The sequence below is a fragment of the Chelonoidis abingdonii genome, chromosome 2, assembly GCF_003597395.2.
Source record: "Chelonoidis abingdonii isolate Lonesome George chromosome 2, CheloAbing_2.0, whole genome shotgun sequence".
In the NCBI taxonomy this organism is placed as follows: Eukaryota; Metazoa; Chordata; order Testudines; family Testudinidae; genus Chelonoidis; species Chelonoidis abingdonii.
The window spans coordinates 1,988,331-2,015,353 of NC_133770.1; the positions used below are offsets into that span (position 1 = coordinate 1,988,331).

Here is a 27,023-nt window from a genome sequence, read left to right on the forward strand (position 1 = left end):
CCTGCAGGAGCAGAGGGGAGTTCAGAACCGGAGCGGGGATGTCTACACAGCTTGCTCAGTGCAGCAGCACAAGCTCGACTGCAGACCTGGGCTCTGAGATTCAGAGCCATGGGGCGGGGGCGTTGCAGCGCAGACAGCACACCCCCATACCCCCCGGGGTATGTCTGCACAGCACAGTGAACCCGGGCTTGTGGACTCGATGTTTCGAAGCCTGGGCTTGAGCATCCACACTAATCCGGGTGGGGCTCGCCGCCCTGCTGCCAGGTCTGGATTGCAGGAGGCAGAGCTCCCGGCTCGGGCCAGCGGCTTGAGCTGCGTCCACACGGCAGCAGGGCAAGGCTTGGCCCCGGCTCAGCGGGCACGGGCTCCCCCCACCCCTGGTTTTTGCGCTGCGCCCCCGCGCCGGGTCTCGGAGCTGTCAATCAAGCGGGACTACATCTCCCACAATGCCCCGGGAGGCGAGGGGCTGGCTGGCTGCGGAGCATCTCGGCCCGGCCGGCCGGGCGCTACAATCAGCCGGGAGGGGAGTGCAGCCCGCGGGCCGACCGGCGCCCTGCTCAGCCTGGCCCCGATCCCTGCGCCCCGCCAGCCCTGGGGCCAAGGGGCCGGAGGCCAGGGGGATGGCCGCAGCGGGCTCTACTCAGGTAGGGAGCTGGCCCACGGGCGGCGCTGGGAGCAGGGGGACCTGGCCCCATGGGCCCCCGGGGGGCGCTGCCCGCTGGAGCAACAGCAGGATCCTGGGCTGGATGCTGGGGTGGGGGGTAAACAGGGAGCTCCCCCTGCAGCCGGGGCAGAGACAGGACTGTAGCCCCACGGAACAAGGCTGGCCCTAGACACACAAGGTTGCCCCGGGGTCTCTGCTCTCCAGGGCCCAGAGGGGGCAGTGGGCAAACAGCCTGGGGGGCAGGGTGTCTGCTTTGCCAGGGCCTAGACACAGGCCAGGAGAATGACTGCAGTGGGGCAGGGCTCTCCACCGGGCCCGGGGGGACATTGGGGTGACTGGGGGCTCTCTGCCCATATATAGCCCCGGGATGGGGGGCTCTCGCTTCTCACACCTCTCTATGTATTGACAGGGGCTGCAGGGAAGGGGGCTCTCTGGGTAGCAGATAGGCCCGGGATGGGAGGGTCTCTCCTCTGCCCCAATGTGTGGCGGCTCTGTTCCCCCCAGTGTGGGTGTCTTAGGAGGGCTTGAATACTAAGCTTTGCTCCTTAGCAGAGGACCCCGCGCGACTGGGCTGCTGAAGGCGGCTCTGCCCACTGGGAGCAGGGCACTGTAGGATGGCACAGGAATTCCTGCCTTGCCCTTGCCAGCCTGGCTCAGCAGAGCGTGCCCAGGGGGCTGGAACAATGTGTGTAGTGGGGCAGCTGAGAGCCATTGAACCAAACTGTAAACTCTGCATGTGATGGAAACCGCATCCAGCCAGGGCCCAGGGTGTGGCAGGACCCCTAGATCCAGCACCTACGAGAGTGCAGCTCTTTACTCCTATCCCTTGTCTCCGCTCTCCCCTGGCACCTGCATTCGCCGCTTTTCCAGGACATGCTGCTTGGGAGACAGGGAAGATGGTTTATGTGCAGGATTTTCTGCTTCTGAAACCTGGCATCTGCCCTGGTCACAAGTGAACTGAGTGAGGTGTCCCAGGCAGACACTTGGCAGATGTTTGCCCTCGTTCTAAAACCACCTCCCGGGGACATGGAAACAGATGTCTCTGGTCAGGAGAGGCCATATCAGTCAGGCTGCGCCACGTAGAATAAATTGCATCACTCCTGTCTGCATTATTCCTGGTGCTCCTGGCTAATTCCTTATATTCACAAGAGTTAAAATTGCCTCTAAAAATAACATCTGAGAAAGGTGGGGGTGGTTCGGCAGCCTGGTGAGGACGGGCTGCTTTCGGGAAGTCATTTTAAAATGTGACTCACTCTCCTTGAAGGACACCCGGGACCCATGAGACCTGCCAGCGAGGGCTGCTTGTGCAGCGTGACTGATTCCTGGCCGGGTGGTGCAGGGCCAGTGCGGAGCGTGACTGACAGCTCAGTGTCCAGATCGAGAGTCCGATCTGGTTCTAGCCCATGTTGGGTTTTGCAGGGTGCTCCTTGAATTGTTCTGTGTTGTCAGAAAACCACTGAGCTGCTGGCCTGAAAAGAACCTTTTAATAGACAAGGCGTGTTTAAAACACACTGTTCTGCGTGACCAGAGCTTGCTCCTGCCCCTCTCCCCCGTAGCGGGGGCTGCGAGGTTTGCAGCGCACTGCGTGTGTGTCCTTGCCACAGCGTGATCCCTTCGCCCTGCTTCTAGCTATCCTTGTATTCCTGCTCTTTCCCTCGGTCAGCCCACGTCTCCAGTGATTCAGGGTCGTTCCCCTTCCCCTACCTTTGTCTCTTTGACCTGGATCATCCCATAGCCTGCAACCCAGGAGAGTTGAATCCCGGCCCGGTGAGGTGCGCAATGCAGAGGGGCTATCTAGACTGACGTTACTGTGCAGGCTGATGCTTTCTCTCACTTTCCCCATTCTTGTCTTAGCCCTTGATTTGCAGGATTACGGGATGCGTTTCAGTCTCTCAACCAACCCCAGCCCCCCCCCCCCAAGACTGAAGGGCCCATCACGCATCAGGAGCTAGTTACTGCCCCTGTGTCTTGCTGCAGATTCAAAGCAGAGAGATTTACTGAAATAACCAGCAAGCAGTTTTGTTTTATCCTTTCCCCAGCAGCCCTGCTGCGCTCACCTCCTTGTTGCCAGTTCTCAGGTAATGCCATTCCTGGCAGATGAGCCTGGAGGGGAGCGGGGCGCACACTGCGTGGCACTAGGGCCAAGGGTTTTTGCCCATATCTGGATCCTACTGCAGTCCCCAGTGTGGGCTCTGGCTATCCGTGCAGCCCAAGAGGTTGAGCTGGGCGGCTTGTGTTGCAGGTGGCGTTCGAGGACGTGGCGGTCTATTTCTCCCCGGAGGAGTGGGCGGCGTTAGTGGAATGGCAGAGGGAGCTGTACCGGGATGTGATGAGGGACAACTACGAGCTTGTCACCTCGCTGGGTGAGGATCCCTTTCGCCCTTCTCCCAGGAACTGGGCCATTCTTATCTAGAGGCCTCAATATGGAGTTAGGAATCCAGCTTCAGGCTCCTAACTTGAAAATCTGGCTCATATACGACCCTGTCATTAAAGATTCACAGCACGCCATGAGCGTATGGTGCACTTCACGGACATTCCGCGAGACACAGTCCCTGACGTTAGACAAGGTCAAACATGGGACAGTGGATGGGGTAAGGAGCCCTATAGAGGAAGTAAAAGCAGCAGAGAATCCTATAGAGGAAAGGTTCCTGCAGCAAGAAGACTGAGAAATGGCGCTAGAGACCGAGGTCTGGAGCAGGAGAGGTGTGTAGGGGCAGTGGGACAGAAGACACAAGTCAGAAGTAGGCCAGATAGATGGAGGGAGCAGTAAGGACAGAGGAGTGTGAAAGGTGCATGGGCCGTGAATATGGAGTAGCTAGAGATGAGCGAGGGATAGTACCTGTGACGATGAGGATGGAGGAGCCTTCTTCCAGACTCTAATTACATGAATGTAAACGTGCGACTTTACTGTTCTCCGTCCCTGGAACAGGGTGGCCCACTGTCAAACCAGAGATCATATGTAAAATTGAGCAAGAAGAGGAGCCATGTGTTGGTGACCCTCTGCATCCCAGAGAGTGGGGGACCCCCCAAAGCTTATGGCCAGGTGAGTAGTAGGGGGGAATCTCAAAGGGTGGGAAGCTAGACCAGTGTGGGCAAACGTTTTGGCCCGAGGGGCACATCGGGGTTGCGCAACTGTATGGAGGGCCGGGTAGGGAAGGCTGTGCCTCCCCAAACAGCCTGGTCCCCGCCCCCATCCGCCTTTCCCACTTCTTGCCCCCGACTGTCCCCTTCAGAACCCCCAACCCATCCAACCCCCCTGCTCCTTGACCCCTGACCACCCTTTCCCTGGACCCCCCCCACCCCCCCTGCTCCTTGTCCTCTGACTGCCCCTTCCCGGGACCCTTTCCCGCTATCCAACCCCTCCTGCCTCCTGTCCCCTGACTGCCCTGACCCCTATCCACACCCCTGCCCTCTGACACCGCCCCCCCAGGACTCCCACCTCCTCCTGGGACCCCCTGCCCCTAACTTCCCCCCAGGATCTCACCCCCTTATCCAACCCCCCTTGCTCCCTGTCCTCTGACTGCCCTCCCAACCCCTATCCACATCCCCGCCCCATGACAGGCCCCCGAGGACTCCCATTCCCAACCCTCCCTGTTCCCCATCCCCTGTCCATCTCTCCAGAACCTCTGCCCCATCCAACCACCTCCTCGTCCCTGACTGACGCCCCAGGACCCCCTGCTCCCCATTCCCTTACCAGCAGCAGGAGCTCACAGCCACAGCTTCACTCCCCATGCTGCCCAGCGGGAGCAGTGAGCCAGAGCACGGCCTGCACGGTGGCTGCGCGGGAGGGGGGCCAATGAGGGAGGGGCCAGTGACTAGGTTCCCCAGCCGGGAGCTCAGGGGCCAGGCAGGATGGTCCCGGGGCTGGATGTGGCCCCTGGGCCGTAGCTTGCCCACATCTGAGTTAGACAGAGAAGAATTGGACATTCGAAGGATGGCCGAATGGACAAGGCGTTGGACTGAGAGTAACATTCCTTAAAAGCAGTGAGGGGCTCCTACCGTGCTGAAGCCTGCGTGTGTCGGAAGAGTGTCCCTAGCTCTGTTCGTGTGTAGCCAGAATTCCTCCATGGCTGGTGCCAATCGTAACTTCCCAACAGGACTCGTTAACTCATAGCCTGAGTCCCTCCCCCTCCCACACTGAGAAAGTTACTGGCTTACAATGCCACTCCAGAGTTCACGTTCCTGTGAGCTCATGTTCTGCACTGGGGAGGGTGGGGTCAGAACCTAGGCTGAATAAAATAGAAACATGGCTGGCAGGAATCCCCAGTTTATAATCCTGACGGCCTCTGCAGGCTGGGTGTAGTGGCCAAAATGTGCTTTCTTAGGCCAGAATAGCTCTGTTGAAGTCACTGGGCTGCACCGGTACGACTGACAGCAGAATCTGTGTCTCAGCAGGGGTTATATTTCAGGTTCCCGTCATGGGAGCCAGACCTGTTTAAGTGAATGCAGCAGGCTTCCACTGGCTAGTTCTTGGGCGGTAGAAACTTGGATGTGATGGGAATGTCTCTGTAATTTGTGGGAAGAGAGGAGATTTTCCAATAGCAGAACTTCCCAGCAGATTCATTCACAGATTCTCACTGGGAACCTATTGGGATTCCCTCTGGAATGGGGGGTCTTGTTGAATGGGCAGTTTTTTTCCATCCTCAGCAGCTGAAATACCATCTGGACTCTTCCCTCTGTCTTCTTTCTACTAGATGATGGAATCAGGATTAAAAAGGAGGAGCAGGAGGAAGACACAGAGACCCCGGAACTGCCCAGTGCGTTCTCAGGAAAGTTGGAGGAAGGGAGCAGCCCACCACAGTGTGTGAAGAAGAGTGGCCTGGCTCAAAGCAAATCCCGCCAGAAGCTGCAAAGCCAGGTGGCGAGTGCTCAGGACAAACCCCCGCGGGCTCCTCCCCAAAAAGCCTCGCTAAAGAAGATTCCCCCGACGTGTCCGGAGTGCGACAAAAGCTTCAAGAGTAACACGGCCCTGACCATCCACGAAAGGAGTCACACAGGGGAGCGGCCCTTTAAATGCCCTGAGTGCGGGAAAGGTTTCCCATCCAAGGGGGACCTGAAGAGGCATCAGAAAACCCATATGGGAAAGAAGGATGCTGCCCCCGAGAGAGGAAGGAGCCTTCCTGAGAAGCTGCAGCTCCTCAGGCACCAGAGAAGCTCTCAGGCACCCAAGAGGCCGTACACGTGCTCTCAGTGCAGGAAGAGCTTTAACAAGAGCAGAGACCTCAGAAAGCACCAGCGCACCCACACGGCGGAGAGGCCGTTCCTGTGCCTGCAGTGTGGGAGCAGCTTCCGGCTCAAGCAGATCCTTGTGTCTCACCAGAAAGTGCACAGGGGAGTGAAGCCGTTCCAGTGCTCAGACTGTGGGAAGAACTTCAGCCAGAAGCACCATCTCTTGAGCCACCAGCGTACCCACACCGGGGAGAAGCCCTTCTCCTGCGCTCAGTGCGGACACAGGTTCAGCCAGAAGCACCATCTGATCAGCCACCAGCGCATCCACACGGGGGAGCGGCCTTTTGCCTGCCCCGAGTGCGGGAAGAGCTTCAAGGACAAGAAAACCCTCATCATCCATGAGCGGATCCACACAGGTGAGAGGCCCTACAAGTGCAATGAGTGCGGGAAGACCTGCAGCCAGAAGCAGCACCTGAAAAGCCACCAGAAGGTGCACAGGGGCAAGAGGCCCCATGGCAAAGGGGAGGAAGGCCTGCAGGATGACGTGGGTTTCTGCCGCCAGAAGGTCCCGGCAGAGGAGAAGCCGTATCAGTGTGCGGAATGCGAGAAACGGTTTCGGGACGAGCGGATAATGCTGGCACACCAGAGAACTCACACTGAGCAGCCGCTGCCGAAGAGCACCAGGACAGGTGCCAGTTGGAGCCCACAGGCCCTGGTCCAGCAAGCGCCCTTCACCGGCACCCCGCAGTGCAGGGCAAACGTTAGCCAGAAGCCACCTCTTAGAGTCCGACAGGGAACCCTGGCTGGAAAGAGACCTTTTGTGTGCAATGAGTGTGGGAAGAGGTTCATGCAGCGCAAACGCCTTGTGCTACATCAGGGGAGCCACACGTGAGATAGAACCATTTGTGTGGGTGGAATGTGGCAAACACTGTCTGGGAGCTGGGAGCTGTCAAGATGCAGGAGTGAAAGACTGTGAGCTCTAGATTAGGCAGAACTGCTTCTGTGAGAGAACGTGTCTTCAGAGGCCAACAGAAAAGCCTCCTTGGAAGCTACCTTCCAACCTGGGTGTGCAAAAGTGATGTTTGTGACACACACACTTAACTCTCCAGGCCCATCCTTGGTGTGGGACCTTGCGTAAAAACAGCTGACGTGTCAGTCTTCTCTCCAGAGTACGAATTTTCTACAAGCAACTCGATTGGTCTCCTAAATGTATATGTTGTTTGGCTGCCTAGTAAATATGCTAAAATATCTTAACCAAAATATAAATAAGTGCCCCATTGCATATGCTAGCTTTCTAATTACAGTAGAACCGTGCTGCTTTGCACAAGTGTCTGTGAAAATTGCTGAATCTTACAAATAAGACGCTCAGCGTATAATCAAAGAGCAAGGCCGCTGCCTTGTAATGGACATTGTTCGTTTATTCGGGCACGGCGTTTCAGTTTGTTTATGCTATAGCTATTAGGAAGTGTTCTGCGGTGTACTTTGTGGAAGTGAGGAAGTCTGAGTAATATGCGAACTCACTACACCACTTGATCAGATCTTGGCAGAAAATTGTGGCCAAGCTCTTTCTTTCATTTGTTTAGTGACGTAATTAGCAATGGTCTTCTGTGTCTGCTTTGATTTTATCCTTCCTGTGTGTCTCCTGTGTAAATCACAGGCCATTTTAAATTAGCAAGTATTACCACTAAGATGCTATTCGTAGTCACATGCACGTCCCTATGGAATGATGCAGCATGCTGGATCAAATCCATGTTAATACACACACAAAAGGGGGGGGAGATTTTTCTCTCTAATCAATAAGTTAAAAGCCTCTAAAAATGGCAGATACTCTCTGAGGTGCATGCCAACCCCCTTCTCCTTCCACCTGGCACACTGCCCCTGCCCATCCATATCTCTCTTGTGCCCTGAACTCAAGTGTCTAGTGTGTCCATTTCCTGTCCTTATTTCTCCCGCCAGTTTCCTATCGCCATACAGCAGTGGATTCTCTATGCTGCTCAAGAGTTGGATCCCTTGAGGGATAATCCAGTCCCACTGATTTGACTTGAATAGGAGTCAGATTGGGCCTGTTCGGTGTGGGCATGAGATCCTAGGGTGACCACCATCTCCCTGTGACCTGTGGAGGTGCCACCCGAGGCTGGACTGAAAGCTGATGTCGCTGCCTCTCCAGTGTTTGCTACAAGAGAGTTAATCTGCAGATTTTACTCACAGAGCCCATCACCTCGACCAGTGATACTCAGACTGCAGCTCGCAAGCCACAAGTGGCTCTTTACTGGGTCTTCTGCGGCTCTTTGCAGCGTGCGATATTAAAACGCCGTGTGATTGAATTGTTAACCAATCAGGATGCTTTTACATTGTAATTAACCAATTCAATTATCAGCTTAATCTAAGTTAGTAACTTATTTGCTGTGAGAATAATTGCACATAAAACCAAGTATTTTCCCTGTTGGTCACGCTGCTGGGACTTTTGGGGTCACGTTGATCGTTAATTTTGGCTCCTGAACCACTAAGTTCTGAGGATAACTGTCCTAGACACTTCGGTCCGTCTGCTGCAGGTGTTTCTGATGTGCAGGATTTGTGGTGGCTTCTTGCCTGGGCCCTTGCGGGTTTGATAATCAGCTGGTTGCTGTAAGGAGATGTAGGTACGAAATGCAGGTTGGGTGAAGGTTTTGTAAAACCTGACAGGAATAAACCCTCATCCCTGTTGCTTTTTAATTTAAATGAACCAGTTTGGGGGTTTATCAATCCCCTGCAGTGCTGCGTGGCACTGTGTTACATGAGGACAGGAAGTGAAAGGGACCACAAGCAGGAAAGCTGCTAGCAAAGCAAGCTGTGTGGTTCCACTTCCCAAGCAGAATGAAGTGCAAAATGTGACCTGAAACCAGCCTCATTCATGAGGAGCCAAAGGGGATGGTTTCATTTTTTCTGCGTTAATACTGGAGCAGAGTTTGATGTATTTATTATATTGACAGTTTCCTTTTAAGAAGTTGTGTGGCGTATTCTCACAGGAGTCTAGTCTGTCCAGCAAAAGGCCAGCCATCAAACACAGAACTCAACACAAAAATTTCAGTGTAGAGCGGTGCCGGCGGGGGGGGCTTAGCCGGGCTGGAGGGGGCCCTATCCGAAAAGGGACCGAGTCGGGGAATGCAGCTCTGTTCTCTGAAAGAGGAGCCTGAGTGAGGAGACTGGAAGCAAGGCCTGCGGTGGGATTCAGTGAACGTATCTTAGCCGAAGTTCTGCATGCACTGTATTGTGTGGGACGCTGGGAACGGTGTAGCACTGTAACGGCTGTATGGGGTCCTGCTTTTGCTTTCTTTTACCTTCAAAAGAACAATTAAAATAATATCAACTGAAAGTAAGTGTGTCAGGGGGGCCTTACCAGCTGTTCTCTCCAGGGACACGCGGGAAGGACCAGGAAGTGGCTGGCAGTAGCGCAGATCCCAGTCTCTGCCCCACAGCTGAGGGGCAGGAACCAGTGAGGTAGTTAATTGGAGAAAGGCTGCTTTGCGGGAGTCCAGGTCTGCTTCTCTGTACAACAGGCATGGAGGCCAGTCCGGAAAAGTGCAGACGGTGGCCAGGCCCAGCACTGCCGAACAGATAAACTAGCCCAGTGGTTCTCACCCAGGAGTCCAGGGCCCCCGAGGGGGCCTCGAGCCGGTTTCAGGGGGGGTCACCAAGCAGGGCCAGCATTAGACTCGCTGGGCCCAGGGCAGAAAGCCAAAGCCCCTTTGCATAGGGCTGAATCCCAGGCCCTTGAGCCCCCCCAGCCAGGGCTGAAACCGAAGCCTGAGCAATGTAGCTTTGTGGGGGCCCCTGTGACATGGAGCCCTGGGCAATCACCTGGCTTGCTACCCCATAATGCTCACCCTGGTTTTTATATGCAGAAAACCAGGTGGGCCATGGAGATTTTATAGCGGGGGGGGGCTCAGAAAGAAAAACGCTGAGACCCCCTGCGCTAGATAGAGAGTCTCTGACCCCCATCAGACAGACCCCGCCAAGGAAAGCCATGTGATCAGCCAGACATGCTGAGTACCAGTGTTCAATCCCACAGCTTTCTATTGCACCCCTTGGACGCTGGCTGCGTGGGTCTCGGGGGCCAATGGAGCAGTGGGAATCGGTGAAGAGCCGGCTGGCTGCATGATGCTGATTCTTTCTATTTTCAGCTTCTAAACTGCAGCTACAGTGACATCAAATATTTCCCCGGTGTAACTTTTCCTTAAAGCAAACTGCTCTTGTCATAATTAGTTTAGCCTGATATCAAGCCTGGGCCATGGTGCAAGTGGAATCCATTTCTTACCAGTACACAGGGAGCCATAAGGGGCACATGACCCTCCACGTGACTCTGCCTTGCCCGGGCCCCCCATGTTCGGTGAAAAGAGCAGAATGTGGGGCCACTGGACAGCCCCATGTGCCAGCTCCTCCGGCACGGCTGTATCGCCCCCAGCCCTTCCCCACAGAGTCTCTTCTGTCTGTACAGCCGCCGTGCCAGAGGAGCTACCGGAGTGGGGCCACCCCATGGCCTGACATTCTCCTTTCCCACTGTGGGTCAGGGCTCTCGCAGGAACTGCAGCGGGGAAAGGAGCAGAACGCCAACCTCTCCTCCAGTGCTTGTACCGCTGCCCGCCCAGTAGCCCCACATTCTGCTGCTCCTCTTTCCGGCTATCCGTACCAGCTATAAATATCTTGCAGGTGCAGCGGACCGGACCAGACTGGACCGGACTGCCCTACTTGCACTGCTGAGCTTGGGCCAAATAATGGAAGAGCGGATGAGGGATTGAGTTGATTAAGGGTGGGAATGTAACTAATGCCAGACTGCCTGGCTTTGTGGAACATGGGTCTTGTCCAACAACCTGCTGTCGTAAGAACAGTCTCACTGGGTCACACCAATGATCCATCAGTGTCCTGTCTTCTGACAGTGGCCAGTGCCAAGTGCTTCTGGCAGTCGGAGGTTTAGTGACACCCAGAGCAGGGGGTTGCATTCCTGCCCATCTTGGCTAATAGTCATTGATGGACCCATCTTCCATGAACTTGTCTAATTCTTTTTTGAACACAATTATACTCTTGGCCTTCACAGCATCCTCTGGCAAGGAGTTCCACAGGTTGACTGTGCATTGTGTGAAAAAAATACTTTCTTTTGTTTATTTTAATTCTACTACCTATTAATTTCATTGGGTGAGGGTGACTCCTGGTTCTTCTGTTATGCGAAGGGGTAAGTAACAGTTCCCTATTCACTTTCTCCACACCATCCATGATTTTGTAGACCTCTATCATATCCCTGCTTAGTTGTCTCTTTTCTAACCTGAACAGTCCCAGTCTTTTGAATTTCACCTCATATGGAGGTTATTCCATCCCCCTAATCATTTTGTTTCTCTTTGCACCTAAGTTATTTCATTCTTTGGTGAGATTACAAATGACTATGTAAATGTTAGACTTTTCTAGGAGATTTGACTTAGTACCACATGGCATTCTTATTAAAACTAGCTCTATACAATGTCAATAGAGCACGTTAACTGGTTTAAGAACTAGCTAACTGACGGATCTCAAAACATAGTCGTCAATGGGGAATCAGCAGCAAACGGGTGTTTCTAGTGAGGTTCCACAGGGATCAGTATGAGGTCCAACACTGTTCCACACTTTCATCAGTGATCTGCAAGTAAATATAAAATCCTGGTTGATAAAATTGGTGGATGAGAGAGGTTGGCAGGAGGACAACAGGGCAGTCAGACAGTGCGATCTGCATCGCTTGGTAAAGTGGGCCCATTCAATCCAAACACATTTTAGTACAGCCAAATGCAAAGTCTTATACAGGTAGGAAGCAGGAACGCGGACCCCACCTACAGATGTGGGAATGGAGCCTGACTCTCAAAATCGTCTGGGGGGAGAGCGGACAAGAAACTAGACCTGAGCTCCCAGCGTGTTTCTTTGGCAAACAGGGCTAATGCGATCCCAGGATGTATTAACAGAGGAGCGGTGAGTGGAGTAGGCAGGGCATTATACCCTGGTACACAGCAGTGGTGAGACCGATGCTGGAATACTACATCCAGTTCTGGTGTCCACGTTTCGAAAAGGATGTTGGGCAGAAAAGAGCCACAAAAATGACTCAGCTGAAGAAAATGCGAGAGACTGGAAGAGTTCCATCTGTTCATGAAAGGGAAGCCTGAGCCTTGCTTACAGCCTGGGGAGAAAATACCGGGTACGAGCGGGCTCTTTAATCCAGCAGAATCATCACAAGAACTAATGGCTGGACGCTGAAGCCAGACAAATTCGAATGAGAAATGAGACACGAATTTGCAACAGTGAGGGGCTTAACCCTGGAAACAAAGGATCAAGGCAGTGGTGGATTCTCTAGTTCCTCATGCCTCCAGATCCAGACGGGCTGCCTTGTGGGAGATAGACAATCACATATGAGTTACTGCATTGCATTTAGTAAAATATGGGTTACTGGGTCAATACAGGGGTAACTGGATGATGTGTAATTGCCTGTGAGATACATGAGGTCAGACTAGATCGGTGGTTTTCAACCTGTGGTTCGTGGACCCCAGGGGGGCTACAGACTAAGATTTCCAAAGAGGCCCACATTTCCATTCGGAATTTTCTAGGGGGCCACAAATGAAAAAAGGTTGAAAACCACTGGACTAGCTGCTTGAATGGTCCCTTCTGGCTTTAACATCTCTGAGGGGAATGGGGGAGGGCAGGCTCTGCCCGTGGGGGTGCTTGGGTCTGGCAAGATGAGCTGAGGGCCAGGCGGAGATGTCACCTGGACAAATTTCAGAGATGGTTTTAGAACTGGGGTGGCTCCAAATCAGCTGAGAGCTGCAGTTTGATGTGGAATCAGCCAGTAAGTGACTTGCTCATTAGTCACATGCAGGCAGCGCAGATGCTGCATAGAAAGGGGTGCAGCCAGGTTAGCAGAACATTAACCAGCCTTTACCACTGCTGCTAGCACCACCTACGCACAGTTGGCCTGACTGGGGGGATGGGAGGGGAGACAGAACCATTCCAACACTCTCCCGATCTAGCCCACAGTCCATTCTCACATGGTACCATGATTCCGTCACGTCGCTCAGCCTTGGTTCTACAGGAACCACCCAACGCATGTTCTGCTGCGGACTCCCAACAGTTAGAGAAGCTCACAGGTGAATCTGGATCCAATCTTCACAGCTCCAGCTCTAAGGGAAATAACTCTGCTTCTCCAGCCAAGGATCTCAGGGCACTCGATAGACGTGAATACGAGAGCTTCGCAAGTCACCACTCTCCTCTGACCACTACGAATATTATCTCCATTTTACAAGTGGGAAACTGAGAACCAGAGAGGCGTTGTGAGTTTCCCATGGTCATCTAGCAAGTCAGTGGCAGAGCCAGAAATAGTATCCAGGTGTCCTGAGCCTGGTCTTGTATCTTTAACCACAAGACCATCATGATCTGAGTGTCCTGTCTCCAGAGTCTTTTACAAAGAAGGACCCTCCTGTGTTTACATGGCTGAAGCGCCCTTCAGTGCAGCATGGGTGCAGTCCTGCATGGCTGGCTAAGGAAAGAGAAGATCCAGCCATGCCCTGATGTCCTCACTCAGTCTGCAATCAGGGCTATGCCTGGGTATCGGCAGCAAGATGGAAATCCTGACTCTGCCTCCCGGCCAATCTGGGCTGCTCCTCACCCACCCTGGCTAACCAGATGAGGGGAGGGGTAATTAGAAAACAAACCTCTCTCTCCATTTATTTCAGACACACCCCCTGTGACAATGCTGGCAGCCAGCTGCAGTCACTCAATCAAGGGGAACTGCAAACCAAACAGGGCAGACAAACCCCAAACGCTTGTGGTTATTCCAATACTTAGATTTACCACCCAACACAAAACAGCTTCTGTAGCACCTCCCTGGTTACTCAGAGTCCAAACAACGCAGTTCCCTTAAAGTGCCCAGCCTCAGGCCTCCGTCCAGACACATCTGTCATATGTGATGATGATTTCTGAAAATCTTATCATGTAAAAGAAAAGGTTCTTCCAATCCAAAGGATCAGCCCCGTACCAGGTCCAATTATAACTTAGATCTCACCCAAAATACACACTTAGAGCCAATTCTTACTAACAAAGCTAAAATTTATTAAAAAAGAAAAGAGAGAGAGTGTTGGTTAAAAGATCAATCTACAGACAGACTTGAATTCAATTCTTGAGGTTCAGATACACAGTAGAGGTGAGCTTGTAGTAGCCAAAAGTCCTTTTAGAAATAGTCCATAGGTTATAGTCCAATATCCATATTCAGGGTGACACCAATCAAAGAATGGGGATCTCAATCCTTGTGGCTTAAGGTTTCCCCCTCTTGAAACCCAAAGCAGATCTGAGATGAAGAAGGATCGTGTCCCAGGCTTCTTATATATTTCTAGCAGCCTTTCAGCCTGAGAAAACAATAGCCTTAACTCCTTCTCCCAAACATCCTGGCAGTTAGCACAGAGTAATTTATCTATTAAACAGTTCAGATTCTGGTACCACAACCTTAAACAGACACATAGACAATGATACTATTTCACTCAAGTATCATTCTAAATGTTGATATTCCTTTTTTGATCTTTGCACTGAAGCTATAGCGATAGACAAGACTTGTTTGCTTACATCACAAGACCTGAGCAAACATCTACCCTTCTACCTCTAACAATGCCGGCTTCATCTCAAAGCTCTAGTCATTTACATACCTTCCTAATCAGTTCTTAAGGTTCACCCATGGGTCAGGTCAGTCGGTGAGATGAGTTAATTAACTCTTTCTGGCTCTGTCGTCTTTCAATGAGATATTATATTACACTCATAACATCACACTCCTGCATTGAGGTCATGCTGGCTGGTTCCACTCCCGTGTGGTCCCTGCCTGCTTTGCATCAGCCAGGGACCCCTGGGAACCAGAGTCACCCCCACAACAGAAATGCATGTGGACAGGCTTGGGTAGGTCCTGCAGGGGGTCACACAGGGGCAATAGATATTATTTCACACCCCAATGTGTGTATCAGCCATTAACTGTCTCAGGCACTTCCCTGTTTGGGGTTGAGTGTTGCCCCATGAAGGCGGTGTGAGGACGTGGCCTCCAAGGGATATGGAGCCAGTGTACCTCCCATCCCCCTGCGCAGACTCCATGTGTGGGGGCAGCTGAGGTGCTGAGTGGGGCCGTTGTTACAGGTGCTGGTGGTGCTGGGGACCCCGCAGTCTCTGTTCCTGGAGAAGTGAGCGGAGTCAGGGCATGGCAGAAGGGGCTGTGCTGGGAGGTGAGGAAGGAGGGTACCACCATGTCACTTCTTCAGTCTCAGTTCCAGGAGCAGTCCTGTTCCTGCCGCAGGCAGTCTCCTGAAAGGCAAGGATTGAAGATAGGAGCCTGGTGAGACCCACTCCTCTGGGCCACTAAGCCACGCCGTAGCCCACAAGAGACTCCAGGTGTCAGTAATACACAGTTACGCCATCTTAATAAATGTTCTGGCTTTTCATTTGCATGATGAGTGTGTGAAGAGATTGATGGGAAAGGGACATCTTGCTGTGTCACGCATGCCAGCATTCACAGTTGGTACTAACATGGTTGGTGGCTAATCCAAATCAGATGCTAATTTTTAAAAATCCTAGGGGTCCTTGGCCTGAAGGTTTCTAGGCAGTGAGTGCTGTGCTGGGTGGAGATGCACCCAGGGCTTTGACACCTGCATGATTTAAGTTATTGGGAGTTGCAGGACCCCAGCAAGGCCCAGGATTGGGGTCCTTGCTATCAAGATTTTCTGCTGTGTCACGCATGCCGGCGGACACAGCTGGTACTGATGTGACAACTCATACAACTTAGCCCTTGCCGTGCATTTCCCACTCAAAGTGCTTTGCAGATATTAGCGAATTGCAGGAGTTTCTTAGGGACCGCTGTGCTGTGTGTCATTGTTATGGCAGAAGCCATTGGGCTTACTTATGGGCACGATGTTAACAGAGTTTTGGCACCTTTCATTGATGTATGTTTCACTTAAACAGTTGCAGGTTAATACCCACTACACTGCATTTGCTAATGACTTATGTTGTTATGTATGAACGCTATGTTATGAATAATGATCGTCATTTAATTGCTGGATTTCTGGTGCAATGTTACCCATGTGTTTAAAATGTTTAACAACGTATGTAATATTGACACGTTGCTGCACAATGCATGTGTAGGTTATGTTCTCTTTTCTACAGGTATGTAACCATAATAATATAATCATCTTAGTATTATGCTTGCAACTGAGTCAGTACTATGCATCAATTAAATTTCAGGCACCATGCTAATTTTTAACATTTTCATTACATTTCTATATGTTCATTGTGTCTGGGAGAGATTTATACATGCAACTACCGTGTGTGCTTAGGGCACGTGGCATGTAAACAAACAGTGGTGCATGGTTGCTTTCACTATGCTATCTGTGGATAGCATGGATTGAAGTAGGTCTTTCTGTATGGATTTACAGGTGGCAGGATAACTGGACAGCCAAGAGTACAGTATTCTGACTGTTTGTGGTCACTGGTGATTTGAAATTCTTTGTTGTGGATGAAGAAGATTGTCTGAAATTTTCAACTTGTGTCACGAGAGGAGCAGAGTTAAGGTTGTTTTGAGGGTGTGTTTGTATCTGAGCATGGCAGAAGATACACCTGTGTGGAATAGGGCTGGATGAAGCTGAAACTGTCTAAAAGTTGTTGTTCTGGGAATATTATGATTTATGTTAGAATAGCTCTTAGCAGCCCTAGCCATAGACCAGGATCTCAGTGTGCTTGGTGCTGTATGAACACAGACCATAAGGACAGTCCCTCTTCCACAGAGCTGACAATCAAGGTGCAAGACAAGAGACACCAGATGGCAACACACAATGAGAATGACCACACGGGGTCAGACCAATGATCCATCTAGTCCAGTGTCCTGTCTTCTGACAGCGGCCAGTGCCTGATGCTTCAGAGGGAATTAAGAAAACAGGCAGCCATTGAGTGAGCCATCCCCTGTCATCCAGTCCCAGCTTCTGGCAGTCAGAGGTTTAGGGACACCCAGAGCAGGGGGTTGCATCTCTGCCCACCCTGGCTAATAGCCATTGATGGACCTGTCCTCCATGAACTTATCTGGTTCTTTTTTGAACCCTGTTATGGTCTTGGCCTTCACAACATCCTCTGGCAACAAGTTCCACAGCTTGACTGTGTGTTGTGTGAAAAAATACTTCCTTTTGTTTGTTTTAAAGCTGCCGCCTATTAATTTCATTTATTGACCCCTAGTTCTTGTGTTATGAGAAGGAGTAAATAACACTTCCTTATTTACTTTCTCCACACCAGTCATGATTTTATAGACCTCAATCATATCTCCCTTTAGCCATCTCTTTTCCAAGCTGAAAACTCCCAGTCTTATTAATCTCTCCTCATACAGAAGCCGTTCCATACCCCTAATCATTTTTGTTGCCCTTCTCTGCACTTTTTCCCATTCTAATGTATCTTTTTTGAGATAGGGTGACCATTCTATTAATAATAATAATTAATAATAATAATAATTATTATTACTATTTATTATTTATTATAGAACTGCATGCAGTATTCAAGATGTGGGCGTACCATGGATTTATGTAGTGACGTTATGATATTTTCTGTCTTATTATCTATCCCTTTCCTAATGGTTCCAGATTATTTATGAATATGTTGAACGGCACAGACTGAAGTACAAATCCTTGAGGGGCCCTGCTATTTACCGCTTTCCACTGTGAAAATTGACCATTATTCCTACTCTTTGTTTCCTGTCTTTTATCCAGTCACTGATCCACGAGAGGACCTTCCCTCATCCCGTGATAGCTTACTTTGCCTAAGAGCCTTTGGTGAGGGACCTTGTCAAAAGCTTTCTGAAAGTCTACATACACTATAGCAACTGGATCACTCTTGTCCCCATGCTTGTTGACCCCCTCAAAGAATTCCAGTAGATTGGTGAGGCATGATTTCCCTTTATAAAAACCATGTTGATGCTTCCTCAACAAATTGTGTTCATCTATGTGTCTGACAATTCTCTTCCTTACTGTTGTTTCAACCAATTTGCCTAGTACTGAAGTTAGTCTTACTGCCCTGTAATTGCCAGGATCACTTCTGGAGTCTTTTTTAAAAATTGATGTCACCTTAGCTATCCTCCAGTCATCTGGTGTAGCGATAGGTTACATACCGTAGTTAGTAGTTCTACATTTCATACCTGAGTTTCTTCAGAACTCTTGGGTGAATGCCATCTGGTCCTGGTTGTGACGTTGCACTCCACATGCTTTATGAAAATATGCTTATGAATGTGAATATAATGTAACTGGAATATGCTTTATGGAAAACGTCTCTTGTAAGCATCATTACAAAGCTTATAATCTACTGAGTGTGATCATCCTATTTGTTTGCATGTATTATTTCTATGTCTGGAGTTAGGAGAATAAGATATAAACTTGTATCACTGATGTAAACATATTAAGTGGAAGCCATTAAGGGTGGTTCAGAATCAATGATCTGTAAAAGGCTCAGTTTACCTGCAAACTTTCCTGTGTACGTGGGCGCCAGCCCAGGAAGACTAGAGGCTGGGGTCTCACAGGACATGTGACCATGTCACTTGATGATGAAATCCATCTTAAATCTGGTACTTTTCCATTTAGAAGGGGGGTGGGGACTCAGAGAGACAAAAGATTCCCCCCTTGTGCCAAAGCTATAAAAGGGGGTGGAGCAGGACAAAGGAGGCTGCCAGGCATGGGAATGCCCCTGCTTACCACCTGAGACGTCTGCTGGAACTAACAAGAACTGTACCAGGGAAAGGACTGGGCCCAGACTAGGAAGGAGTCTAGTTTGTGAAAGATGCTTATTGGAACATCTCTGAGGGTGAGATTTACCTGTAATCAGCTTCTTAATGTATTAGCTTAGACTTGTGTGTTTTTGCTTTATTTTGCTTTGTGACTTACTTTGTTCTGGCTGTTATTACTTGAGACCACTTCAATCCTACTTTTTATACTTAATAAAATCACTTTTGTTTATTAATGAACCCAGAGTGAGTGATTAATACCTGGGGGAGCAAACAGCTGTGCATTGTCTCTCTATCAGTGTATATAGAGGCAGACATTTCTGAGTTCACCTGTATAAGTTTTATACAGAGTAAAGCAGATTTATTTGAGGTTTGGTCCCACTGGAACTGGGTGTCTGGTGCAGGAGAGGTGACCACTGAGCTGTTTTTGGTTAAAGTCTGCAGCTTCTGGGGCATGGCCCAAACCCTGAGTCTGTGATGCAGCAGGCTAGGTGTCTGGCTCAACAAGGCAGGGTTCTGGAGTCCAATCTGGCAGGGAAAATGGGCTCAGAGGTATCCAGCACATCAGGTGACAGTCCCAAGGGGTCTCTTCAACCAAATCATCACACTGGTGACTTATTCCTTTTTATTACCAATTTTTCCAACACCTCTTCTATTGACACCTCAATCTGCACAGTTCCTCAGATTATCACTTGAAAAGAAAGGCTCAGGTTGGGAATCTCCCTCACACCCTCACTGTGCGACAGATGCAAAGAATTAATTTAGCTTCTCCTTAAAGCCTTGTCTTCCCTGAGTGGCTCCTTTAGCACCTCGATTGTCCAGTGGCCCCTGCGGCTTTTGATTACTTAAAAATATTTGCTGTTAATTTCTGTGTCTTGCTAGTTGTTCTTCAAATTCTTTTTTGGCCTCACTATTATACTCAATTGGCCAGATTTTGCTCTTTTCTATTTTCCTCGCTAGGATTTGACTTCCAATTTTAAGATGTTGTTTTGTCTCTAACCCTCTTTCACTGTTATTTAGCCATGGAGACTTTATTCTTGTTTCTCTTACTGATTTTTTTTTAATTTGGGTGTATATATAGTTGAGGCCTCTATATGGTGTTTTTTTCCTTAAGTTTCCATGCAGCATGCAGGCATTTCACTTTTGTGCAGTCCTTTGAATTACATTTTTACTAGCCTCCTCATTTTTATGTAGTTCCCCTTTTTTGAAGTTGAATGCTACAGTGTGAGTTTATTTGGCATTTTTCTCCTACTAGGATGTTAAATTTAATTTATTGTAAGCAGAGTCAGGATGAGCTCTACCCTGACATCTGTGGGTGAATTATGGGAATTGGAAAGGAATTCAGGGGTTTGCATTGGCACATCCACCCCGCTAGCATAGCCTCAGCCGCCTGGGATGGTTATTTGACAGCTCTGGATCCCCAATTTATTTGTATTGGGCGAGGGAATAAGTGTTGTCACCCATGTGAATGAGGAACTATGAGACTGCTTATGACAAAGATGTCTCAACATTAATTAAGTAGCACTCGATAGACAGGGACATGGGTTCCAAGCCCAGCGAATGAGAGAGGGTTGGGACTGGTGTGTGTACTTGATGGTATGGGCCCCTTTAGAGGTCTGGACACCAATTGCACATCCTCTCTTCCACTGTTGAAGAGCAGAGCTAATTTTGATTCCATTAGGAGTCCATCTAGAGGCTGCTGAGCTGAATTCACATCGGCCAATGGTGCACCAGCACCGGGCTCCCCTACACAGCTGAAATCACTAAGAGCTGAATCACTGAAAAGCTGAGTGAGATGCACTGGGTGCTGTGTTACATAGTGGGGAGCCTGAAGATCTATCCTAAGCGGCGAACAGAGCAGAGCAGTTTGCAGCATGGTTGGAACGGCCCACGGAACAGCAAGTAGAACAGAGAGGAGCGGTTTGTGGGGATGGCTGGAGGAGCGGCACAGCTGGTGGAGTGGAGCCGTCATGGTGAAGGCTGCAGCAGAACTCTGCGGAGAGGCGGAGCAGTTGCCCTAGTCCCTGTAAGGTGCCCTTAACACCCTGTGTACCACCCCATTTGCACCCAGGCTGGAGTGTAAAATCTGCAGATAAACTTTGAATTGTGGGTGCATGATCAGGACAGAGACTTTGAGTTGTTGGACTTTGGGTTATTGGACGTAAGCCCTAAGGGAAAAGGACATCGTCAAAACTTATTTGTGGGTCTTTTGCTCGATGGTTTACGTTTTGAATCCTGTTTGTGGTGTTTCCCCAATATGATGCACTTGTTCCGTCCTTTATTAAAAGGATTTGCTACCTCAGACTCCGCTGCGAGAGGGAAGTAATGCCCCTAGAGGTGCCCGGGGGGTGGTACGTAAGTGCCCAGGTCACTGGTGGGCTCGAGCCGGTTATGCAGTGTTACGTGAACGGAACCCTGGATACTGAACCCGGCCCTGTTGCTGCCAACTCAGGGGGCAGAGGATTACAATATATGGCGCTATTACTAAGCATTCAGATATATTCACCTGTTGGACCCGTCCTGTGCTCCACTTAAGATTAAATGAAGATTGCCTCTCCCTTGGGGGTTCCAGGACTCGTGCTCAGAAGCAGTGATTAATAGTGTCCAGAATATTTATCTCTGCATCTTGTCTTGAGGTGACATGTACTCAGTCCATAGGGATAGCTGAATCTCTCATTATTGTGCATGTTTTGTTTTGTAGTCTCCTGACTCCCTGAGCATTTCCAGTCACTATCCATCCCAGTCTGGTGGTCGGTAATAGATCCTTACTGCTGTATTCTTGTTATTAGAGCATGGATCACTGTCCTAGAGATTCTGTGGTATAGTTTGATTCATTGACGATTTTTACTATATTTACTCTGATTTTTCACATACAGTGCCACTCCCCACTCCATCTTCCTGTGTTTTGTACTGTGACAAGTTCCTCCTCTACCTTGGTGGTCCTGCACTCTGGGCAGATTTGCTCACCTCAGTGATCTTCCCCACAGTCTGGTCAACTCCTCCTGTGTCTGATCAGAGTTGTGAGGTTGGGGAACCAGGCCTGCCCTCTACTCCGGGTTCCAGCCAGAGCCCTGTGGATCGCAGTTGTCTATAGTGCCTCCTGTAACAGCTGCAGACAGCTACCATCCCTGGGCTACTTCCCCATGGCCTCCTCCCAAACACCTTCTTTTATCTCACCACAGGACCTTCCTCCTGGTGCTGATAACGCTTTCCTCCTCATCCTCCAGCAGTTCACTCTCTCATTCAGCATCCTTGCCTTCTTGCTCCCCGCTCCTCACTCTCACTCTTCTCCTCTGGCTCTCCTTCCTGACTGGAGTGAGCTCCTTTTTAAACCCAGGTGCCCTGATTCGCTGCCCTTATATGGCTGCAGGTGTTCTAATTAAGTAGCTATCGTCCACTGCTTCTGAAGGTCTATTGGCTCCAGGTGCCTTGATTAACCTGGAGCAACTGCCATTTTGGTGCCATGGTCCTAGGATTTGTTTGCCTGGGGCTAACATACCTGTTTCTCAGTACATTTACTGTGCATCTGGCCTGCCCCATCACATGTCCCGCCCCTCTGCTCAACACATAGGGTTGGGCAATGGGACGCCAGGCGTGTGCTCGTGAAGACCATCAGCATTGCCGTGGTGGCATCCGCCCGTGCTGGCTGTTATTACTTGAGACCACTTCAATCCTACTTTTTATACTTAATAAAATCACTTTTGTTTATTAATGAACCCAGAGTGAGTGATTAATACCTGGGGGAGCAAACAGCTGTGCATGTCTCTCTATCAGTGTTATAGAGGGCAGACAATTTCTGAGTTCACCCTGTATAAGTTTTATACAGAGTAAAGCAGATTTATTTGAGGTTTGGGTCCCACTGGGAACTGGGTGTCTGGGTGCAGGAGAGGTGACCCACTGAGCTGTTTTTGGTTAAAGTCTGCAGCTTCTGGGGCATGGCCCAAACCCTGAGTCTGTGATGCAGCAGGCTAGTGTGTCTGGCTCAACAAGGCAGGGTTCTGGAGTCCCAATCTGGCAGGGAAAATGGGCTCAGAGGTAATTCCAGCACATCAGGTGACAGTCCCAAGGGGGTCTCTACAACCAAATCCATCACACTGGTGACTTATTCCTTTTTAATTTACCAATTTGTTCCAACACCTCTTCTATTGACACCTCAATCTGCAACAGTTCCTCAGATTTATCACTTGAAAAGAAAGGCTCAGGTGTGGGAATCTCCCTCACACCCTCAGCTGTGCAGACAGATGCAAAGAATTAATTTAGCTTCTCCTTAAAGACCTTGTCTTCCCTGAGTGGCTCCTTTAGCACCTCGATTGTCCAGTGGCCCCACTGCAGGCTTTTGATATACTTAAAAATATTTGCTGTTAATTTCTGTGTCTTGCTAGTTGTTCTTCAAATTCTTTTTTGGCCTCACTAATTATACTCAATTGGCCAGATTTTGCTCTTTTCTATTTTCCTCGCTAGGATTTGACTTCCAATTTTTAAAAGATGTTGTTTTGTCTCTAACCACCTCTTTCACTGTTATTTAGCCATGGAGACTTTATTTTCTTGGTTCTCTTACTGATTTTTTTTTTTAATTTGGGGTGTATATATAGTTTGAGCCTCTATTATGGTGTTTTTTTCCTTAAAGTTTCCATGCAGCATGCAGGCATTTCACTTTTGTGACAGTTCCTTTGAATTACCATTTTTAACTAGCCTCCTCATTTTTATGTAGTTCCCCTTTTTTGAAGTTGAATGCTACAGTGGTGAGTTTATTTGGCATTTTTCTCCTACTAGGATGTTAAATTTAATTATATTGTAAGCAGAGTCAGGATGAGCTCTACCCTGACATCTGGTGGTGAATTATGGGGAATGTGGAAAGGAATTTCAGGGGTTTGCATTTGCACATCCACCCCGCCTAGCATAGCCCTCAGCAGCCTGGGATGGTTATTTTGACAGCTCTGGGATCCCCAATTTATTTGTTATTGGGGCAGGAGGAATAAAGTGTTGTCACCCTGAATGAGGAACTATGAGACTGCTTATTTGACAAAGATGTTCTCACAGTTCATTAGTAGCACTCCGATAGACAGAGGGACATGGTGCTCCAAAGCCCAGCGAATGGAGAAGGTTGGGACTGGTGTTGTGTACTTGATGGTATGGGCCCTTTAGAGGTCTGGAACACCAATTGCAGCGAATCCTCAATCCTCTTCCTCACTGTTCGAACGAGACAAGAGCTAATTTTGATTCATAGGAGTCATCTAGAGGCTGCTGAGCTGAAATTTCACATCGAGGCCAGTGGTGCACCACAGCACCGGGTTCCCCTACTACAAGCTGCACATCACTAAGAGCTGAAATCACTGAAAGAGCTGGAGCTGAATCACTGTGGTGCTGTGGTTAACTAGTGGGGAGCTGAGATTCTACTCGCCTAAGCGGCGAACAGAGCCGAGCAATTTGCAGGCATGGTTTGGAACGGCCCAGCGCGGAAAGAAGTGAAGAACAGAGAGGAGCGGTTGTGGGAGATGGCTGGAGGAGGCGGCACAGCTGGGTGGAGTGGAAGCGGTCATGGTGAAGGCTGCAGCAGAACTCTGCGGAGAGGCGGAGCGTTGGCCCTTAGTCCATGTAAGAACACGTGCCCCTTAACTCACCAGTGTACCCACCCCCATCTTGCACCAGGTCTGGGGAGTGTAAACTCTGCAGATAAGACTTTGAATTCTGGGTGGCCTGATCAGGGACAGAAGCTTTTGATTTGTTGCGACCTTTGGGGTTGATGACGTAAGGCCTAAGGGGAAAGAGGACATCGTCAAAACTTATTGGTGGGTCTTGTTATGCTCATGGGTTTTACGTTTTGAATCCTGTTTGTGGTGTTTCCCCAATAGATGCCACTTGTTTCCGTCCTTTAATTAAAGGATTTTGTACACTCAAGACTCCGTGCTGGCGAGACGGGGACGTAATTGCCACTAGAGGTGCCGGGGGGGTGGTACGTAAGTGTCCCAGGTCAACTGGGGTGGGGGCTCGACGCGGTTATGCCATTGTTGTTACTGAACGGAACCTGGTATAGCTGAACCCCCTTGTTGCTGCAACTTAGAGGGCAGAAGGATTAACAGATTCTATGCGCTGCTTACTAAGCCAGTTAGAATCTATTTCACCTGATTGTACCCATCCTGTGCTCCACTTAAGATTAAATGAAGTTGCCTCTCCCTTGGGGTTCCGGACTCGCTGCTCTAAAGAAGCAGTGATTAAATAGTGTCCAGAAAATTTTAACTCTGCATCTTGATCTTGAGGTGACATGTACTCAGTCCATATGGGGAATAGCTGAAATTCTCATTATTGTTGCATGTTTTGTTTGTTGTAGCTCCCTGACTCTCCCTGAGACATTTCACAGTCCTAGTCACCATCCCAGTCGGTGTCCGTAATAGATCCTACTGCTGTATTCTTCTATTTAGAGCATGGAAATCACTGTCCTAGAGATTCTGTGTATAGTTGATTCATGACGTTTTTACCTATATTCACTCTGATTTCTTTCCATACAGTGCCACTTCCCGCCACTCCATCATTCTGTGTTTGGTACTGTGGACAAAGTCCTCCCTTACCTGGTGGGTCTAGCACTTCTGGGCCTAGATTTTGTGCTCACCTCAGTGATCATTCCCCACAAGTTCTGGGTTCAACTCTCTGTTGTCTGATCAGAGTTGGGGGTTTTGGGGGAAACCACAGGCCGCCCTTACTCCGGGTTCCAAGCCCAGAGCCCTGTGGATCGCAGTTGTCTATAGTGCCTCCTGTACAGCTGCAGGACAGCTCACTCCTGGGCTACTTCCTATGGCCTCTCCAAACACGCTTTCTTTATCCTCACCAAGACTTTCCTCCTGGTGCCTGATAAGCTAGTCTCCTCACAATTCCTCAGCAAGTTTCACTCTCTCTCTTCTCAGCTCCTTGCCTTCTTGCTCCCGCTCTCAACTCTCACTCACTTCTCCTCTGGCTCCTTCCCTTCCTGACTGGAGTGAGCTCCTTTTAAACCCAGGTGCCCTCTGATTACCTGGCCGCTGATGGCTTGCAGGTGTCAATATTAAAGTAGGCTATTCTCCACTGCCTTCTAAAGGTCTTAATTGGCTCCAGTGCCTTGGATTAACCTGGAGCTAACTGCCATTTGGTGTGCTCATGTGTCCTAGGGATTTGTTTAGCCTGGGCTAACATACCTGTTTTCGTACTTTTGCACTTGTACTGTAGCCACTGGCCTTGCCCATCACATGTCGCCCGCCTCTGCTCAACACCATAGGGTTGGGCAAACAGAAGCCTTGGGACGCCAGGCAGTGGTGCTCGTGAAATGACCATCAGACAGGACATTGCGTGGTGGCATCCAGCCCGGTGGCCATATGCAGAACTGGCAAGATGGTTGGAGGAACAAGAAACCCGTGACCCTTGCACTCTTTTCTATTGCTCTGCATCCACTGAGGGTGCATGGTCAGATCACGAAGGGTAAGTAAATCGTCGCGGCCTAAGAAGGTATAACCGCAGCGTTCATGGCCCATTTGACAGCCAGGCATTCTCTCTCAACTATCTGCATACTTCTGTTCTCTTGGGACAGCTTTTCTGCTTAGAGTTTAGAGGATCGGGGTGTTCTTCTCCATCATTCGCGGACACGAATGCCCCAACTCCCCTCGGCAAGCATCTGTTGCCAAATAAATTCCTTGGAAAGTCCAGTGGGTGCTATGTGCTGACAACTCCTGGACAAGAGGTGCAGTATACGCCTGACATCTTCCATGTGTACTTGTCCTAGCAGCAAAAACCTCCGCAGGAATCTGGCCTGGGTTTTCTCTAACCTCTAGGGTGTCCTCCAAACAGGTGACCTGTGGGCGAGGCTCAATACGGCTTTTGATGGTTTTGTGGCACTGAATATGGTGTCGATTGCAGAATTGATGTATCTCCTGTACCTGCCATTGCACCACACGGTACAGGAGATCTTTCTGCACTAGTAGAAGTAGGTCTGGACCCCGGACTTCCCCTCACACTGTGTCCCATCTATCTCAGCCGCGCGCCCTTTCCTGACGTTATCTATATCAGGGTGTTTCCCTGCCTTGGTCCCCCCAAAAGTCTCTTTCGCCAGACCACCTGGCCTGAGCTCCCAGGGCCCGGAGCTTCTGTTTATTCCAGATCAGGACGGCTCATCCCAATCACATCCATGGCTAGGCCAGCCTCCCTCACCTTCTGTGTTGGTAGTTCTCTGATGGCTTGCTCGTGGTCTAGCATGTTACGATCGCTGTCTGCAAACTACGTATGCGCGGAGATCTTTGTTTTATTGTCCCTCATGGCCCTAGGCTCGCCACTTGCTTGCCTTTTAAGCTACGGCGACAATGACTAGTAGTTTTACTATTTGTAACGGGATCGTTGTTATGTGCCATAAGAGTGTGGGTCCGGTGTTTCCAAGGCGGTTGCCTTTCGCGGCCTTCCTTTCTATCC

The 27,023-nt window shown here is 49.9% G+C and overlaps 1 protein-coding gene across 1 annotated transcript in view; it reads left to right on the plus strand.

Moving 5' to 3' along the window:
* Positions 1-512: 512 nt before the first annotated feature.
* LOC116830634 (uncharacterized) overlaps positions 513-27,023 on the plus strand; it is a 40,924-nt gene continuing 14,413 nt past the window's right edge. Inside the window, exons 1-5 of the mRNA XM_075063418.1 lie at positions 513-644; positions 2,907-3,027; positions 3,594-3,707; positions 5,359-6,721; positions 26,478-26,544. Of these exons, the coding sequence (XP_074919519.1) occupies positions 621-644; positions 2,907-3,027; positions 3,594-3,707; positions 5,359-6,721; positions 26,478-26,544 (1,689 nt within the window). The 5' untranslated portion in view covers positions 513-620. The remainder of the gene's footprint in view (positions 645-2,906; positions 3,028-3,593; positions 3,708-5,358; positions 6,722-26,477; positions 26,545-27,023) is intronic.